Source organism: Panthera leo, chromosome E2 (assembly GCF_018350215.1).
Source record: "Panthera leo isolate Ple1 chromosome E2, P.leo_Ple1_pat1.1, whole genome shotgun sequence".
NCBI lineage: Eukaryota > Metazoa > Chordata > Mammalia > Carnivora > Felidae > Panthera > Panthera leo.
This window is the reverse complement of record NC_056693.1, coordinates 3,992,151-4,009,883: the sequence shown is the minus strand read 5'-3', so window position 1 is coordinate 4,009,883 and position 17,733 is coordinate 3,992,151. Positions and strand designations below refer to the sequence as shown.

The window sequence follows — 17,733 nt, the reverse complement described above, 5'->3', positions numbered from 1 at the left end:
GCTGACAGATGGACTAAAGGAAGAGTCCCTAAAACCAAACAGATTGCCCCTCAAATCGACAGAATGAAAAGATCTTCAAATCTTTTTTTGATGGGAGAATTTCCCTCACTTACCCCGTTTCCATCCCCTGCTGATCCTGGGTTGGGGGGGGCCCAGCTGGGGGAGGGGTGCACCTCGGGGTCATGGGATCACTCCGGGGGGGGGAAGCAGAGATTTGCTAGGACAGTTGAGGTGGTGGTGCTGGTGGTGAGGGGCACAGATGGGGGAGAAGGAGCCAGTAGATAAGAAGAGGAAACTCGGCATCCGTCTGGAGAGGAAGGAGGAAGGGGCCAGAACCAAGGACAGGGGCTGGGGGGCATGAGTGTCCAGTGGGCTGATGAAGGGGACGGTAGGGGCTTCGTGTGGGCAGCTGAGTGGAGGTGGGGGAGGGAACACTCGTGTGGGGCACTAGGCCCAGTTGCCATGGAGACACCCCCCATAGACAACCTTTTTCAGCAGCCCCTCCTAAGAGCAGACCCAGGCGGGGCCAGCTGATGGGGGTGGAAAAGGCCAAGGTCACCCTGATGCTAGGACCCAGGGTTTCTTCTGTTTTCCCCTGTTGGCTCCCAGGCTCTTAACTGTAACTGGGGGTTTGGGGAAGAAGTCTAGGAAACAGTGAGTGGTGGAAGGGGGTTAGGGTCGCTTGCCTGGAAGGGAGGGCTGGGGGTGTGGTGGTGGGCATGCTGTGCCTGGGGGGGAATGAACAGACATGGGGGTTGCAGAGTGTACAGTTATGTGTAACTAAAAGAGTTGTAGCCTCGTGGATGAAATTTTTCTAAGGGGTACTGACTATGCGGGGGGGGGGGTCCATGTAAATTTGGAAGAAAGTAGAGTTATCTATACAGCATGTCCCTGCACAGGTGAAAGGGTGTGTGTGTGGGGGGGGGGGGGCGGGGGGTGTCCCAAGAAGGGAAGTTGGTGAGGATTCATCTGGGGAATTTTCCTGAGTAGATGAGATGTTGGTGGAGGAAGGGGATTCTTGATGATGTGAGAGAAGTCAGGGAAGGGGGAAGAGGTTCCTGTAAGTTGAGGAGAGTAGGAGGTCCAAGTGAATTGGGGAGATGTAGAGTTGGGGGGGGTGTTCATCGGTGTGATAAAGATAACCGGCAGCAAGGGGTATAGTCAGGGGATTTTCAGGCAGTGGGAGATGGTGGAAGGGGCAGAGGAGAAGCTGGGCAGAGGGGGCGGGGAGCTCCCTGGACAGCAGTGGGAGCTCAGGCCAAACACTGAGCCATTCCTGAATGGAGAGGCACTGGGGGTCTGGGGGGAGGATTCCTGTGAGTACTCCTCTAAGGAGCCCATGGAGGAAATTTTTCTTAATGGAGGAGGAGAAAGTGATGGCACTGATGAGTTTGCCTAAGTTGTAAAGACAGTAGGGGCCAGACTCAAAGACTTCTTTAAGCAAAAGGAGTGTGTGTGGGGGGTGGGGTGGGGGGGGGAGGTGTTCCTGGAGATCAAGACACGTAGGAGATGGGAGGTGGTCCAAGGGAGACCGTGGGGGCTGTGGAGTGGATGTGATGCAGCTGGGGGCATTCTTCCAAACCAGACGGTCCGGTGCGAGGTGTTGACTGCCCATGAGAATCCCCCCAGGGGAACTTTTAAAAACCTAGATGCTCAGGGCCACACCCCAGACCAATGAAATGGGGATTGCTCAGGTGGGGTTCAGGTGGGGCACCGGTATCCTGGTGTCTGAGATCCTTTGGTGATTTCCAGGTGCGACTGAGGGATTGGGGTTGAGAAGCTTGGTCCAGAGACTCAGGGGTCTGAGTGGGGAAGCGGGTTCCCATGCAGGAGAGACTGCGGGGGTCGAGGGTGGCAGTGGTGGTCACCCTGTGGTTCTCAGTTGTGCAAACAGCGAGGATTAGTTGGGAAGAGGTTGGGGGTTTTTTTTGTTTTTGTTTTTTTAGCTGAGAGATGGAGAGGTTTATTTTTCTTGAGTAGAGGACGTAGTAGGTGAGGAGGTGAAACTTTCAGGGGACTTGGGGAGCCGGGCAGCACTGCATGAAACAAGGATGGTGATGCGGGTCTTGTAGGACATGAGGGAGGGAGGGGAGAGGGGTTCCTCTGGAAGGGGGAGCCCAGGGGCTAAAGTGCGGGGTGGCTCGGCCTCTGGGGAAGGTGAGGACGGGGGAGGGGTGGGGGTGGGGGTTGGAGCGGGAGGGCCCGGGAGGATGTACAGTGGCAGGAACTGTGGTGGGGGTGGGGGCGACTTCTCCCAGTGGGATTAAGTGGGAAGACTGCCCCGGGAGGAGGGAGACTTTTTCAGAGAAAAGGGAGGCAGGGGGAACCACGGTGGAAGGAGTTTCTCCGGCCCCCGGGAAATGGTGGGGGGTGCTCTGTGGGGTGGGGGCGGCGGTGGGGGAGGTACCGTGCCTCTCCACTAATCCTGTATCTGCTCCCCGCCCCCCCGCCCCCCCAGCCGGCGACCATGGCCGCCCTCTGACCCCCTCCCCGGCGCGCGCCTCCTCCTCGCCGCCCCCCCCCCCAGCCCAGCCCGGCCGGCCCCGGGCCCCCACTTCTGCCTGCGCTGTGCCCCCCACCCAGCCGCCGGCACGGCCCCGCCCCCGCTGCCCCGGTGGTGGCCCACGGCCCCCCGGCTGCCCGTGGTCAAACTGGAGTCGCTGAAGCGCTGGAACGAGGAGAGGGGCCTTTGGTGCGAGAAGGGGGTGCAGGTGGTGCTGACCACGGTGGGCGCCTTCGCGGCCTTCGGCCTCATGACCATCGCCATCAGCACCGACTACTGGCTGTACACGCGCGCCTTCATCTGCAACACCACCAACCTCACGGCCGGCGACGACGCGCCGGCCCACCGCGGGGGCAGCGGCTCCTCGGAGAAGAAGGACCCCGGCGGCCTCACCCACTCGGGGCTCTGGAGGATATGCTGCCTGGAAGGTAGGGTATGTGGGGGGGGGGCCGCCTCGCGCCCCTCCTCCCCTCCTCCGGACCTCTCCCCTGCGCGGTGGGTGCCCGCGCGCCCGCCCTCCCTGCTGGGATCCCGGCCTGCATCCCCCCCCCCCACCCCACACACACCCTCCTGCCCCTTCCCGTCCCTCCCTCTGCCTCCTTCCTCCGCTGCGCCCTCTGCAAGCCCTCTGCAATTCCTCCTCGCTTGCCCCCCACCCGGTGTGTGGAGCCTCCGTCCCTCTCCTGGGCAGTCTCACCTCCTCCCCCTACCCTCCACCATCCTCCCGGTGCCCTGCGCCTCTCCCCACACCCCCACCCCCTTCTTCCCCGCTGTCCCCCAGACGTCACGGTGGGTCGTGCCCCATCAGGTCAGAGCTCCTGACCCTCGGCCCCCTCCTGTAGACTCCGGCCCTGCCTGCCTCTCCCCTTTAGGGTTTCCGCCAACCTCCCATCCCGGCCCGCGGCCTCCTCTGTTCTCCACACTGCTCTGCTTCATCCCCACTCCGCCACACCCGCTTCCTCTTCCTCCTCCTCCCAGGCCCCATTTCTGGACCCTAAGGCCACTGCGTCCTCCAGTCTCCATCTCTGCTGTGTCTTTGGGTCCTGCTCTGCCTGCTCCGGGCCCTCTGCCTCCCCTCCGCTGGCTCACCTGCCCTCTCCCTCCCACTCAGCTTTGCAGAGCACAGAGGCGCTGGGGGTGGGGGTTGGGTAGGCAGGAGACCTGGGGTCCCCGCCCACCATGCCCCACCGGCCCACTATGCCCCACCGTGCGTCTGTCCCCTGTGATCGCTGTCTGTTCACCCCCCTGAGCCTCACAGCTCTCCTTCTGCGTGAGCGAGGAGTGCATCGCAATGGTCCGTCGTTTAATTCTGCGAGGCAGGGGCACCCTCCCGTTGGGGGATGAGGAGACTGAGGCTCAGAGAGGTTAAGCCACTTGCCCAAGGTCGCCCAGCTGTGATGGGGGGCAGAACCAAGAGAACTCAGGTCTAAGGGAAGTGATGTGCAGATAAGCTTTGTCTGGTGTGCCAAGCATTTAAAACTGAAACCCAAATCTGAATCAGTTGCCAACGTTTAAAAATAGGGAGACTTCACATTGGAAATCTGATTTCCAGCTTTGAACCAGTGGACGTTGTGCAGCCTCGTTGTGCAGGGGCCACGGTGGGCCAGCCCAAGCGGCATGCGCTCCTTCAGACCAGGCGTGCAGTCCATGTCCTTTCACTGGTCTGACCAAGCACCAGGCACCAGCCACATGTGGAAGTTGGCATCCTGAAACCCTAGGACAGTGTATGGCATATAGTAAAACTACCATTCATTCATTCATTCGTTCATCCGTCCAATGACCGATGTTTATTGACTTTATACTATATGCCAGGCACTGTTCTTGATTCTGGGGCTACAGCAGTGAAAAACAAAAGATCCCTGGATTTGTATGTGTTATATTCCAGAACGACAGACAAATAATCAGAAAGATAAGTAAGCAAAAGTTTCAGGGTATTAGATGGCACTCAGCGCTAAGGGGGACAGGGGAGGGGATGGAATGTGTTAGGACACTTACGTGAAGTTGCAGGTGAGGAGACTAGGTCAGGCTTTGCCGAGCAGGTGACCCTGGAGTGGAGGTCTAAAGGAAGTGAGAGACAGAGCCATGTGACTCTCTGGAGGAAAGATACAGCCAGTGCAAAGGCCCTGAGGTGGGAGCCTGTGTGTGTGGTCAGAGTGAGTGAAGGGGACGTGATGGGGCAATTGAAGAGACAACAGACCCTGTCTCCCGAGTTCTAGGTCCTGGGACCAGGGTTCCTGAGCAGAGGAGAAACAAGAACTGACTTACACTGAGAGACAAAAGGCGAACAGGCAGGCAAGAGGGGGAACGGGAGGTGGTTTTTCTGGAGGGGGAGCCGTGGAGTTGAAGAAGTGATTTGAATTCAGAGCGTGTCCCAAAGCTAAAGCGGTGGCAGGGTGGCTGTGGGATGTGAGAGAGAGAGAGAGAGGAATCTCTAAAACAGCATCTCCCAACCTCAGCACTGTTGACACTTTGGTGTGGATCGCTCCGTGTTGTGGGGGCCGTCCTGCTTAGCGGCATCCTGGCCTCCACGTTCTCCATGCCAGGAGCAGTCCCCAAGTCGTGACAACCCAAATTGTCAACTGTCTCTGGTCTAGGAATAAATTCACCCCTAGTTGAGAGTCACCGCTCCCAAGGCTGTGGGAGACTGAGAACGGGGCGGGATGGGGGTGGGGGGGCACCCAAAGGGTGGAACAGCGGGGGTTTTGTTTCCTTTATTTTATCATCTCTGATCTAATTTATTGTGAGAAGCAATATCATGAGCTGTTTTGGCCACGCTAAATTTAGGATGCCTACTAGAGCTATCACCTGGGACAGGGGCAAGCATAGAAAAGTGCCATACAGTCAGTATTTTAGGGTCTGTGGACCCTCCGGTCCCTGTCACAGCCACTCGCGAGTGAAGGAGAGAGACCACGTTCCAGTTAAACTCGTGCACGGACACCGGCTTCTGAATTTTCATATCTTTCTCACGTGCCACGAAATAGCCTCCTTTGATATATGTATTTTTTTCAATCACTCAGAAAGCATAAAACCCATTCTTTCACTGGCTTTGGCAGGCTGGGTTTGACCCTTAGGTTGTGGTTTGCTGACCCCTGGTCTAGGCTGTTAGTGATATGACTGAGGAGGCCAGAGTTCAGGGGACAGTCTGGGCGGGAGATATAAATGGGAGGGGGTCATTGCATATGGATGGATGAGGTCACCTAGAGAATGAGGAAGGAAACAAACCAATTAGCTGAGGGCTGCAGCCTGAGCTAGTCCACTGTTAACAGAGATGAGAGCACCTGCGAAGGAGCCCAGGAAGCAGGGGCTGTGGAGGTTTGGGGAAGATGAGGTAAGCGGGTGTCCTGGAAACCAAAGCAAGTGTCCAAGTGTCTTAAGGAGGGTGTAGACGAAGGCTGGCTTTATTATTACTGTAACTGTCATTTATTGGCCGCTGAAATCCCACGATAAGCCTGTTTCATACGGACCCCTGTTATCTCCACCTTCTAGAAATGGCAGCTAAGGCTCAGAGAAAGCCGAGTGGCTTTCCCACGGTCACACAACCAGTATGTACTAGAGTCTGGATTTGAATCCAGGTCTGGTTTATCTCCTAGGAGAACAGAACAATGCATCCATCAGCCCCCAGCCCATCGGGGACCTGGGAATGTAGAAAGCGAACCCCCTGAGCCATTGCCTCCTGAAGGCACCGTCTTCCCCGGCGACTTGGGGTCTCATTCCCATGTCCCTGTGAGTCTCCCCGACAGATGCGGTAGATGGAGTGACTGAGGGTGGCAGACTTTAGGACCAGGCTGATTGGGTTTACCTCCTGTCTGTCACGCACAGCAAGGTGACCTAGGGCCACATATTTAACCTCTCTGTTCCTCCTTTCCATCATCTGTGAAATGGGGATTGGAATAGTCTCCCTCCCCCAACCCATAGGGATTTCAGAGGGATTCAGTGAGCTACCATTGTAAAGCACTTAAAAGGCCAGCAGGCACAGAGTAAGGGCTGGATTATGTCATTTCATTTTGTTGTAGTTCTTCTTCTAATTATTATTCAGAATTCAGGTGACTGCCCTGAGGCCCCCCCTTCCCCTTCCTTGATAGCCCAGAAGCCCCAGCCTCTCTGATCCAGCACTCCCCGACAGAAATGCATATATGACTTAAATTTTTCCAGGAGCTACATTCAAACAAGGAAAAGGGAGAAGGTTCAATGAATATAATTTTAAAAATAGAAATTATAAATTTATAATAAATCAATATAAAGGTTAATAATATGTTTTCTTTAAGCGAGCATAGCCAAAATATTATCATTTTAATATGTAAGCAATATAAAGTATTATTGATGGAATATTATGCTTTTTTTTTAATACTAAGTCTGAAATTTGGTGCGTATTTTATGTTCATACCTCACCTCAGTTGCCACGTTTCTGGTGCCCAAAAGCCGCCTGTCAGGCCTCAATGGACCCACAGCTCCATTTATTGGAGCAGGTTATCTGAAGCCCCTGTGTTCAGGACTTTTCATGCCTTATCTCACCGAATTCTGCTAATTGTGCCAAGGGGGGAAGGTATTATGACCATTCGAGTTTGTCACTGGAGGACGCTGATGGTCAGAAAGGGAAGTGAGTCAGCCACATGGCCACCCAACATGTGAGGGTCAGAGCAGGCTGGAGCCCACATCCCCACATGTCCTCACTGCAGCACCCAGCCCTTTCACACCCACCCCACCAAGGTCTGTGCTAGGCAGACTCTGGGGGGACCCAGGGACACATCACTGCCATCCCTGCACATGAAACCTCCTGGCTCAGCCCCGTCAGGTCAGATGATACACAGATGCATGCTGCACAGCCCCCTGTATTCTGCACTCAACTCTGTATTTCACTGAACACTTTTCAAACCCTATGAGGTCATATCATTGTCCTCATTTTCCATAGGAGGAGGCTGAGACTCAGGGGCATTCAAGTGCCCAAAAGCCACACAGCTGGGAAGTGGCCGCCCAGGGAATGTGAGTCCAGAGTCCGTGCTCCTGGCCACCACAGCCACCGTGCTCCCCTGCCTTAAATACGTCTGCCCCCTGAAGTTCAGCTGCACTTAATCTCCCCATGATTTACCATCTACATGGGACCGAGCAACTTCTTCCACTCTGTGCCTCAGTTTCCTCATCTGTAAAGTGGGGATATCGTTAGTGTCCAGTAGCCCTGGGACTAGTCATAATTATCGCGTGCGTCAATACCTGTCAGATGCTTGGACAGGTGCCTGGTGTGTGGTTAGCCCTCAGTAACTACTAGTTATCATTACTGCTGTCATCACTAATCTGTTGAGAGGGTCTATGATTAATTAATTAATTATGATTCATGTTTTGAGAGAAGTGATGTGATCCCATTCAAGAAAAGGAGAGAACTTGAACCCACAGTCTTACCTACCACACCATAATGCATGGGCTGATGGATAAGACTTGCGCTTGAGAGGTATATAATCAATCAATCATTCATTCCTTTTTAAAAAAAATTGTGGTAAAATATAACATAACAAAACATAACATTAAACAGTATCATCATAACTGTTTTCAGGCGTAGAGTACAGTTAGTGTTAACTATGCTCACATGGCTGTGCACCCATTCTCCAGAACTCTTTCCATCTTGCAAAATGAAACCGTTCCCATTAAAGAACTCCCCATCCCCCATCCCCCAGCCCCCGGAACCCACCATTCTACCTTCTGTCTCTATCAATTTGACTCCTCTAGGGACCTCATATAAATAGAATCGTACAAATATTTGTATTTTTATGACTGGTTTGTCTCACTCAGCGTAATGTCCTCAAGGTCCATCCATGTGGCAACACATGTCAGAATTCCCTTACTTTTTAAGGCTGAATAATATTCCATTATACGTAGAGATCACATTCTGTTTATCCTTTCATTTGTCAGTGGACACTTAGGTTGTTTTTGGCTGTTGTGAATAACGCTGCTGTGAATATGGGTGTGAACATATTTCTTAGAGACCCTGCCTTCTAATTCTCTTGAGTCTACACCCAGAAGTAGAATTGCTGGGTCATATAGTGATATCGTTTTTCATCTTTTGAGGAATCTCCATACTGTTTTCTGTAGCAACTGCAACATCTTACACCCCCACCAACAGTGCACAAGGATTCCAATTTCTCATCCTCACCAACGCTTACTTTCTGTTTTACTTTTTTTTTTTTTAAATAGTAACCATCCTAAGGAGTATGATGTGGTACCTCATTGTGGTGTTGATTTGCATTCCCCTAATGATGAGTGATGTGGAGCCTCTTTTCAAGTGCTTGGGCCCATTCAATCATTCTTTCATAAAAACATTTATTAAGCACCTACTAAGTGCTAGGCATTGTTGTAGATGCTCGGGATACAGTGGTGAACAGCCCATAGCCTATATTCCAGTAGGGCAAACTGCTGTGTGTTTTAATTCTGCTTCCACCCCTCCCCCCATCAGCTGTGAATTGATGAATCCTTTCTGTGTCTCTGCTTCCTCATCTGGACAATGGGTATATCGACTGATATCAACTGAGCACTTAATTATGTTCTATGGAAAGTGCTAAATCTCTTTACCTGGATTCAATCCTCACAACAACCCCATGACATAGGTCCTATCATCCCCTCTTTATAGGTGAAAGGATTGAAGCCAATTGGCCTCAGTAATACCAACAAGGTCACAGAATAAGGACACGAGGGCGTCGAGTTTCATTATCAAGCAGCGTGGCTCCAATTCCCAACGTTTGGCCACTGCCCAGCACCAATAACATTATCTATTTCATAGGACTCTTGGGAGTTAATCCACCTAGGAAGCATTTAGCAAGTGTTAGCGATTAGTGGAATTACTCACTGCCTTATATTCCTTCTTCCCAATCCTTTCCTTTATCTCCATTCCCTGCCATCTTCTGCCTCCAGCCTCCCCTTCTGCTATCCTTATATTCATTCATAATTTCATTCATTCATTCAACACCCATTTCTTGAGGCCTCCTTTGTGCCAGGCAATGCTAGGGACACACGAGGAATCAGACCCCATGCTTTCCCCCTGCAGAAACTCCCAGTTTGCTGAGGAAGGAGCTGATAAATGAACCCTATGCATGCCAAAAAAAAAAAAAAAAAAAAAAAAAGGGAGGGGGAGGGGTATCGCAGGGCGCTGTTCCCGGAGGAACTCCGCTCTCCTGGAGGGGGAGACTGACCCAACTTTGGTAGGAGGCGTGCGCGCGCACAGGGAGAGCTTCCTCAAACAGGTACCCTGTGAGCCTCCCACTTGCAGGGTAAGTTTTTCATCAGTGAAGAATGTGAACGGAATCCACAGCATGGGCAAAGGCCTGGAGGTTGAAAGGAGCCTGGAGAATCGAGGAAACTAAGTGTATTTATATTTATGCTTACATATCAATCTCCAGCTGTGTGCTAGAGGTAGTAGAATAGGAACCGTCCCCAAGTCCCCAAAGTGAGAGAGAAGACGGGTCCCCAAAGGGTGTGAGGATGAGGAGTCTGGGATGGAAGAAGGGGGTAAGACTGCATGACGTCTAGAGGCATACCTCATCGAATGCCTCTACTTGTTCCAGCCACTCCAACTTCCCGAGGATTCCAGGTAAGAGGCTCGGAATCCCTTTCCCTAGAGGCAGAACAGAAGAGACTACAACTCCCATGATCCACTGGGGCTGAGCGTTCACAATTGGATTTAAGACTCCATGGAGCCTCATGGGAAATGTAGTCCTCCCCTTCTGTGCCCTCCTTGGTTTTCTCACGCATTTTCAGACCCGTCGAGTTCAGAGTTGCAGAGCGCCTTGACATTGCCGAAACCAGCACCTTCTTTCTTAGGGGTAGGCAGAAGGCCAGAGAGGTTGAGTGTCCTAGCTCGGGTTGCAGGGCAAGGGTCCTTGTGGCCTTTTAGCGAGTGTTGCGTGGGTTTTTCTTTCTTTTTCTTTTTTGGTGGGAAAACCGAGGCCAGAGAGGTTGAAAGTTTGTCCCAGACGCTGACAGGCCCAGGAGCAAGGATGTCCTGTCTCTCAGTAGGCCCAGAAGGAAGAAGGGATTTGGGGAAGAGGGGTCGTCTCTCACAGGGGAGTTCTCCCAACTCTTAAGTACACCCCCCACCATCACCCCCATCCCCCTCCAGGGTTGAAAAGAGGTGTCTGCGTGAAGATCAACCATTTCCCGGAGGACACGGACTACGACCATGACAGCGCGGAGTATCTGCTCCGTACGTGGGGGTCTGGGTCAGAGTGGGGGCGCTGCTGGGACGGGGAGGGGCGCCTAGAGAGCGGAGAGGGGGCTGGGGAGCGGCACTTAGATCGACACGCGGAGATGAACTTGTCAGCCAATCCAAATCCAGATGCTGAGATCCTCTGGCTCCCTATTGGCTCAGTGATCCCTCTCCCGCCCCCTCCTCTCACCTCGAGGCGGGCTGATGGGGGATCCTGGGAGGGGATTGGCCGCCTTGCTGCTCGGCGCCCTTGGCAACACTGCTCTGTGACTGGCTGTCGGTGTCTGGGCTGGGATTGGCCAGTGCGCCCTGGGCCGTGAGGCAATCTGCGGCGCGGACTGGCCACTCTCTCGAGCAGGCTGGGGAAGCCGGTGATGCGATTGGTAGCTACGCCGAGAACGCGGCAAATCCTGAATTATGATTGGCTGCGGCCTCAGCCAGCTCAGAAATCGCAAAATCCGTTTGCTGTGGTTTGGAGGGTGGGTGGGAAAGACTGCAGAGAGAAAGACAGACAAGACAGACAGACACACACAAGCGAAGACCGGAGCAATAGATGGAGCCAAGCAGAAGCATGGGGGTGACACAGAAGGGGAGGAAAGGAGGGGAGCCCAAAGAGGGACATGAAGCCAGGCAGAAAGGGGTGGTGGATAAGATATTAAAAGATTTGATAGATCTGGAGAAAGGAAAGAAATACGCAGAGAAGGAGGGCAAAGAGAGAAAGAGAGAGGGGTCACAGAGAAGTTCAGAGAGAGGGAGAGTGATTTTGAGAAAGGAAAAAGAAAAATAAATACGCCAGGAGAGAGAAAAATAGCCCGAGGGAGAAAGAAAAGGACGAAGAAAAAGGCGGGAGAGGAGATGAGACCGAGAAATAGAGAAATTTTAAAGGGGAGAGAATGAAACAAAAAACGAAATAATCAGAACACAGGCAGAGAGAGAGAATGGGAGGATTCCAGCGAGAGAAGCGGAGACGAAAACTGGTGAGGGGAGCAAAGGGCCGCATCTGACTCCCTGGCTCCCCACCCTCTCTCTCCCCTCCTTTCCCTCGCAGGAGTCGTCCGGGCCTCCAGCATCTTTCCCATCCTCAGCGCCATCCTGCTGCTGCTCGGGGGCGTGTGCGTGGCGGCCTCCCGGGTCTACAAATCCAAGAGGAACATCATTCTGGGCGCAGGGATCCTGTTCGTGGCAGCAGGTGAGAGGCAGAGGGAGGGGGGCGGCCGGCTGGGGCGGCCCACCTGCGCGCGCGCGCGCACACGTGTGTGCGTGTGTGCGCGCGCGTGTGTGCGTGTGTGTGTGTGTGTGTGTGTGTGTGTGTGTGTGCCGGCGCGTTTGCAAAGCCACCCTGCCCCAGGCGCCTGTGGGGGCCTAGAGCCTTCCTAGGCTCTTCCTAAGCTCCATCGCCACCCGCTGGGCAAGGTAGGTGTCGCCTTAGCGCCGTCTTCGGAGTGGGGGGGAGGGGAACAACCCAGCACTGACAGGTGTCTAGCGTGTAATCGGGATTGCCGGGAGTTTAGGTTCCAAAACCCGCGCGGTTATGGAGACGGAAGGGGCGGGGCTTGGTGAAGGGGGTGGGGCCTTGAGACAGTCGGGATCTTGGGGATTGATGGGTGGGGCTGGCATCCGAGGACTGGGCGGGACCGGGAGAAAGTAATTTGGCTGCAGATAGAGGGGGAGGAACCTGCTTTAGGGGGCGGGGCCTCGTGGACCTTGGTGGATCCAAGAAGAGGCTGGTGCTGGAAAACCATCCAGACCAACTTGGAGTGAGGCTCCCCACGCTCCTCTCCCTCCTCCCTCCCCCGCTTTTCTACATGAAATGAGTAGTGCTCGGAAATTCCAGGGGGCAGAATTCGGAGAAGGGGAAGGATTTAGCATAAAGAGCAGGGTGTGCTTTGGCGGTGGGTCAAGATATGCTTTTGAGCCAGAGGACTAGAAAGGCGGGGGCCAGGAGTAAGAGGGGACCCGCAGGGGGCGGGGTTTGACAAGTTGGAGGCGGGCTTAGGGTAGACGGGTGGGTGGGTGTGTGTGAACGTGCTCTAGTAAAGACGAATTTTAGACCAGCAGGGGGAGGGCCTAGACTAGATAACCAGTCTGGGTTAATACCATGAAGAGTTTACATCAGCAAGGTACCGGGCCTAGAGAATCAGACAGAAGTACCTCATTAACAGAGTTTAAAGGAGCATAGGGCCCAAGAGAAAACCCAGCTTTATAACGTTAAGGGTAGAGTTAGACCAGCCGGGGTAGGGCCTGTAAACACAGGCTGGGATCACCTCATCACAGGCAGGGTTTAGACCAGACTAAGCAGGGCCTGGGCTCACTGGGAGTTCGGCCCTCTAGGGGTGGGCCCTAGATCAACTCGGGAGGAGTTTAGACCATCTGTGACAGGACTCGGGCCAGCCAGGGCCTGAACCGCCTAGGGCCGTGGGGCTGGGGCGTGGTCCAGACTAGGCTGTTTTGGGGCAGGGCCTGGGTTAGCTGGGGCAGGGGGAAGTTTAGAGGACCTGGGACCGCGCAGGGACTATTCGGGGTGGGGCCTACACCTCCAGGGGTTGGGGCTTAGACCAACAGGGGCGGGGCCTACACCGCCCTGGGGTGGGACTTAGGTCCGCCTGGGCGGGGTCTGCACCTCTTGGTTGGAGTGTAGGACACCTGGGATAGGGTGAGGACTATCTAGGGCGGGGCCTATGCCACCTGGGGGTGGAGCTTAGACCAGCGCAGGGCGGAGCCTGGGCCAGGTTGGGAGGGGTTCGGGGCACCTGGGACAGGACAGGAACCATCCAGTGCGGGATAGGGAGCATTTGGGGAGGGGGCCTACACCACCGGGGCGTGGGTCTTAGACCAATGCGGGGTGGAACATGGGCTAGCCGGGGAGGAATTTAGAAACCTGGGACAGGACATGGACCGTCCGGGTCAGGACGGAGCATTTGGGGCAGGGCTTATGCCGCCTGGGGGTGGAGCTTAGGCCAGAAGGGGCGGGGCCTGAGCCAGCTGGGTTGGAGTTCCGGGAACCTGGGGCGGGGCTGGGACTGGTGGGTAAGGATAGGGAGCACTTGGGGCGGGGCCTGGGCCAGGTGGGGAGGAGTTTACAGCACTTGGGACTGGAAGGGGCCGTCTGGGGCGTGACAGGGGGCACTTGGGGCGGGGCCTATACCGCCAGGGGGTGGAGCTTAGACCAGACGATTTCCGGGGCCTGGGCAGCTCCGGAGGAGTTCAGGGCACCTGGGACGGGACAGGGAGCACTTAGAGCGGAGCCTACACCGTCCGGGGGTGGAGCTTAGACCAGCCGGGGCGGGGCCCGGGGCAGCCCTGGAAGAGTTCAGGGCACCTGGGGCCGGGCTGGGACGGGCGGGGCGGGGCGGGGGCGGGGCCGGGGGTGGCCTCCAGGCTCCCGTCTGACCGTCCCCGCCCAGGCCTGAGCAACATCATCGGCGTGATCGTGTACATCTCGGCCAACGCGGGCGAGCCGGGTCCGAAGCGGGACGAGGAGAAGAAGAACCACTACTCGTACGGCTGGTCCTTCTACTTCGGCGGGCTGTCGTTCATCCTGGCCGAGGTGATCGGCGTGCTGGCCGTCAACATCTACATCGAGCGCAGCCGCGAGGCGCACTGCCAGTCTCGCTCGGACCTGCTCAAGGCCGGCGGGGGCGCGGGCGGCAGTGGCGGGAGCGGCCCCTCGGCCATCCTCCGTCTGCCCAGTTACCGCTTCCGCTACCGCCGCCGCTCCCGCTCTAGCTCCCGCTCCAGCGAGCCGTCGCCGTCGCGGGACGCGTCTCCCGGCGGCGCCGGGGGCCCGGGCTTCGCCTCCACGGACATCTCCATGTACACTCTCAGCCGCGACCCGTCCAAGGGCAGCGTGGCCGCGGGGCTGGCGGGGGCCGGCGGCGGCGGCGGCGGCGGTGGCGGAGCCGGCGGGGCGTACGGCGGCGCGGCGGCGGGCGCGGGCGGCGGCGGCGGCGGGGCGGGCGCCGAGCGGGACCGCGGGGGGGCGCCCGGCTTCCTCACGCTGCACAATGCCTTCCCCAAGGAGGCGGGCGGCGGGGTCACGGTCACGGTCACCGGGCCGCCCGCCGCGCCCGCCCCCGCCCCGCCTGCGCCCGCGGCGCCAGCCCCCGGGACCCTGGCCAAGGAGGCCGCCGCCTCCAACACCAACACGCTCAACAGGAAAACCACGCCGGTGTAGGGGCGCGCCGGGGGGCGCCGAGGGGGCGTGTCCGGGGCGCGTGCGCGGGCGCGCGTGCAACGAGGCTGCCGGGGTGGGGCGGGGGCGACCCCCTCCCCGCGAGCGCGCTGGAGAACTGCGTGGCCCTCCCCACGCCCCGCCTTCCGGTCGGGGACCCTGAGGGAGGCAGCCGTCGGGAGGGGGCGTCGTGTTTTATTTATTTACTTTTTTTTTTGTGGGTTGGCGGGGCGGGGGGAGGGCTGTGGAGTTTTTTTGCAGTTTTGAGATGTTTTCTTTTTAATGTTTTGCTGTGTGCATGTGGGGGCGGGGCGGTGGGGGAGGGAGGGACTCCCAGCCCAGCCCGGCCCAACTCCTGGAGAGGGGCCCATAACACACGAATATATAGTTATACCTACAAACTATATATATGCCCTTTGTAAAGAGACAGAAAGGTAAAGAGAAGGCAGGCAGAAAGGCAAAGTAACGAAGAGTGGATGTGGGCATTCATTCATTTTTTCATTCATTATTCCACAAGGGTTTATTAAGTGCCTGTTGTGTACCAGGAAGGCGCTGGAGAGGGAACATAAACAGGCGAACAGAGTGACTGGTTCATTCATTATCCGAAATTTATTTGTGCACCTAAGCACTAGGCGTTGTGCCAGATGCTGAGCCTACAGAAAGGAGGAAGACAGACAGGGTCTCCCCAGCGTCCTCACAGAGTTTGCATCTTGTGCAGGAGACAGACATTAATCAAAGAACTGTGTGTACAAGCAGCAAGGTACAGTTAGGACACAGAAGTCTGAAATGCTACAAAATGTTCTGTCAGGGATGGGTAACCCAGTTTAAAAGGAAGAAATATTTTAGCTGACATTGAAAGGATGACAGGAAGCCAGCCAGGTGAGGCTGGAAGTGTGGCAGCCAGAGAACAGCATATGCCAAGGCCCTGGGGCAGGAAGAGCTTAAGGGAGGGCTACGGCATAGTGAGCTGGATGCAGATGGGCCAAGATGATGCCGGAGATGTAAACAGAGCCAGACTGCCCAGGGCCTCAGAAGTTACATCAGGAGTTTGGATTTTATTCTGAGGGCAGCAGGGGGCCCTGGAATGGCTTTCAAAGGAAGCATAACATGAATGGAGTACAAAAGGGAGGCAGGAACTCAAAGAGGAGAGTGAGAGGCAGAGACAGGCTGAAATTCAGCATCAAACACAGGGACTGGCCCTTGAAACTCACACTCCTGGGAGGACGCAGATAATCACACAAAATACTGAAGCACAGGCATGGTGTCTGGTGCGATTTAGACATTTGTGTTTCATCCATTCATTAATTCAGCCATTCACTCATTGACATTTCTGTGCCTCTGTGAACACACCAGGCAGTATGTTGGAATCAGGATTGCCCCAGATGAAACAGACCCTCTCCTTGCCCTCAAGGAGGAGTCGTCAAAAACTGCAGTCCAGGCAGGGTGATGGGTGCTGTGACAGGGACCACAATGGGGAGAACAGAGTGACCAAGTCCCAGGAGTGGGCTGTACTCAGGGAGACTTCCTGGAGAACATAAGTCCCAGCCTAGGTTTAAAAAGGATGAGTAGGAATCTGCCAAGGGATGAAGGGGGGTGACTCATGCAAAGGCCAGGGGGGCGACATAGCATGCTGTACTGGAGACAGGGCTCAGAGATCTGGGATGCTGGAGGACAGGGGTGGTGGTGGTGGTGGTTAGGTCAGAGAAGCAGCTAGAAACCAGAGTCAGAAGTGCTGGAGTTCCAGGCTGCGGGGTTTGGGCTTTATTCTGAGGGTAGTGGGGAGACGGGGGACAGCTTTGAGCAGCAGAAGGGCAGGACTGGACGTGGGTGTGAGAAGGAGCCACTCGGGAAAGGGGTGAACAGGAGGTTGGTGCTGTGGGATGTGGCCGGTGAGCTGACCAAGGGCTGTGGGGGTGCAGGGGGATGCATCTGAAGGCTATGGACGATGGAGGAAGCACATAGGACTTAGTGGATGTCCCTTCCTTTGCTCAGTGAATATCTCCCAAGGTCTCCTGTGTGGCAGGCCCTGTGCAGGGCGATGCTGGGGGTTGGAGATGCTTCAGACCCTGCCCTGCCCTCTAAGGCCCCCCAGTCTTGTGGGAAGCCAGACACGGACACAAATGGGGAGGGGGTGGTAATTGGTGGTGCCCAGGGGCAGCCTCTGTCCCGATGACGATGACAAAGTGAGGCAGCAGAAAGGGGTAGAGCAAAGGAGGGACAGGATCAGGCTGGGTGTTGGGAGTTCCCCTCAGGCACCTTGTGGGTAGTGGGTAGACTAGAAAGAGGGGGAGCCTGGAGGGCAGAGGGCCAGGGAGGAACTCCCTGGGGACAGTTCCAGGGAGAGAGGGTGGAGAGTGTGGGGAAAGGAATACAAGTTAGCAAGAGTCAGAGGAGAACTGAGTGTAGGGAAGATGCATGGAGAGAAGGGCAGGGAGAGGTGGAGTCAAAAGAGAGTTTGCTGGGAGGAGGAAGGCCTGGTTACGGCAGTGGAGTCTAGGTCCAAAGGCCAAACCTAGAGCGGGAAAGAGGTGGAAGATGGGCAGGAGCGGGGGAGGAGAGAGAAGTGGGGGAGGGGGCAGGGGAAGGAGGGGGAGGAAGGAAGGAAGGATGAGGGAAAGTTGAAGACACTGAGGGTGACCTGGAGAGGAGAGATGTCTCAGACACACAAAACCACACAGAGATGGGGAGGTGGATCTACAGAGAAGGATCCAGAGACATGCCCAGAAGGAAGCGTGGAGACTTGGAAGCTTGCACAGCGGACAGGATGGGAATGACCCATGTCTTTGGTTTTGTCTTCAGGATTCAAGAAGTATTTATTGAGCACCAACCTGTTCTAGACCCAGGCTAGGCCTAAGGAATGAAGGTCCTGCT

The 17,733-nt window shown here is 55.7% G+C and overlaps 1 protein-coding gene across 1 annotated transcript; it reads left to right on the top strand.

Annotated features, from left to right (window-relative positions):
- The first annotated feature begins 2,738 nt into the window (after positions 1-2,738).
- On the top strand, positions 2,739-14,865 carry CACNG8 (calcium voltage-gated channel auxiliary subunit gamma 8). The gene is made up of 4 exons (XM_042919791.1): positions 2,739-2,931; positions 10,605-10,688; positions 11,740-11,880; positions 14,096-14,865. The coding sequence occupies exons 1-4, from the start codon at positions 2,754-2,756 to the stop codon at positions 14,863-14,865; spliced, it is 1,173 nt and encodes a 390-aa protein (XP_042775725.1). The 5' UTR covers positions 2,739-2,753.
- Positions 14,866-17,733: the final 2,868 nt, after the last annotated feature.

Bases quoted from the DNA above. Each gene is read 5' to 3' on its own strand.
- CACNG8 (XM_042919791.1), top strand. From the start codon at position 2,754: ATGACCATCGCCATCAGCACCGACTACTGGCTGTACACGCGCGCCTTC. The intron at 2,932-10,604 runs GTAGGGTATGTG...ATCCCCCTCCAG, and splicing joins GAGGATATGCTGCCTGGAAG to GGTTGAAAAGAGGTGTCTGC. The intron at 11,881-14,095 runs GTGAGAGGCAGA...GTCCCCGCCCAG, and splicing joins GATCCTGTTCGTGGCAGCAG to GCCTGAGCAACATCATCGGC.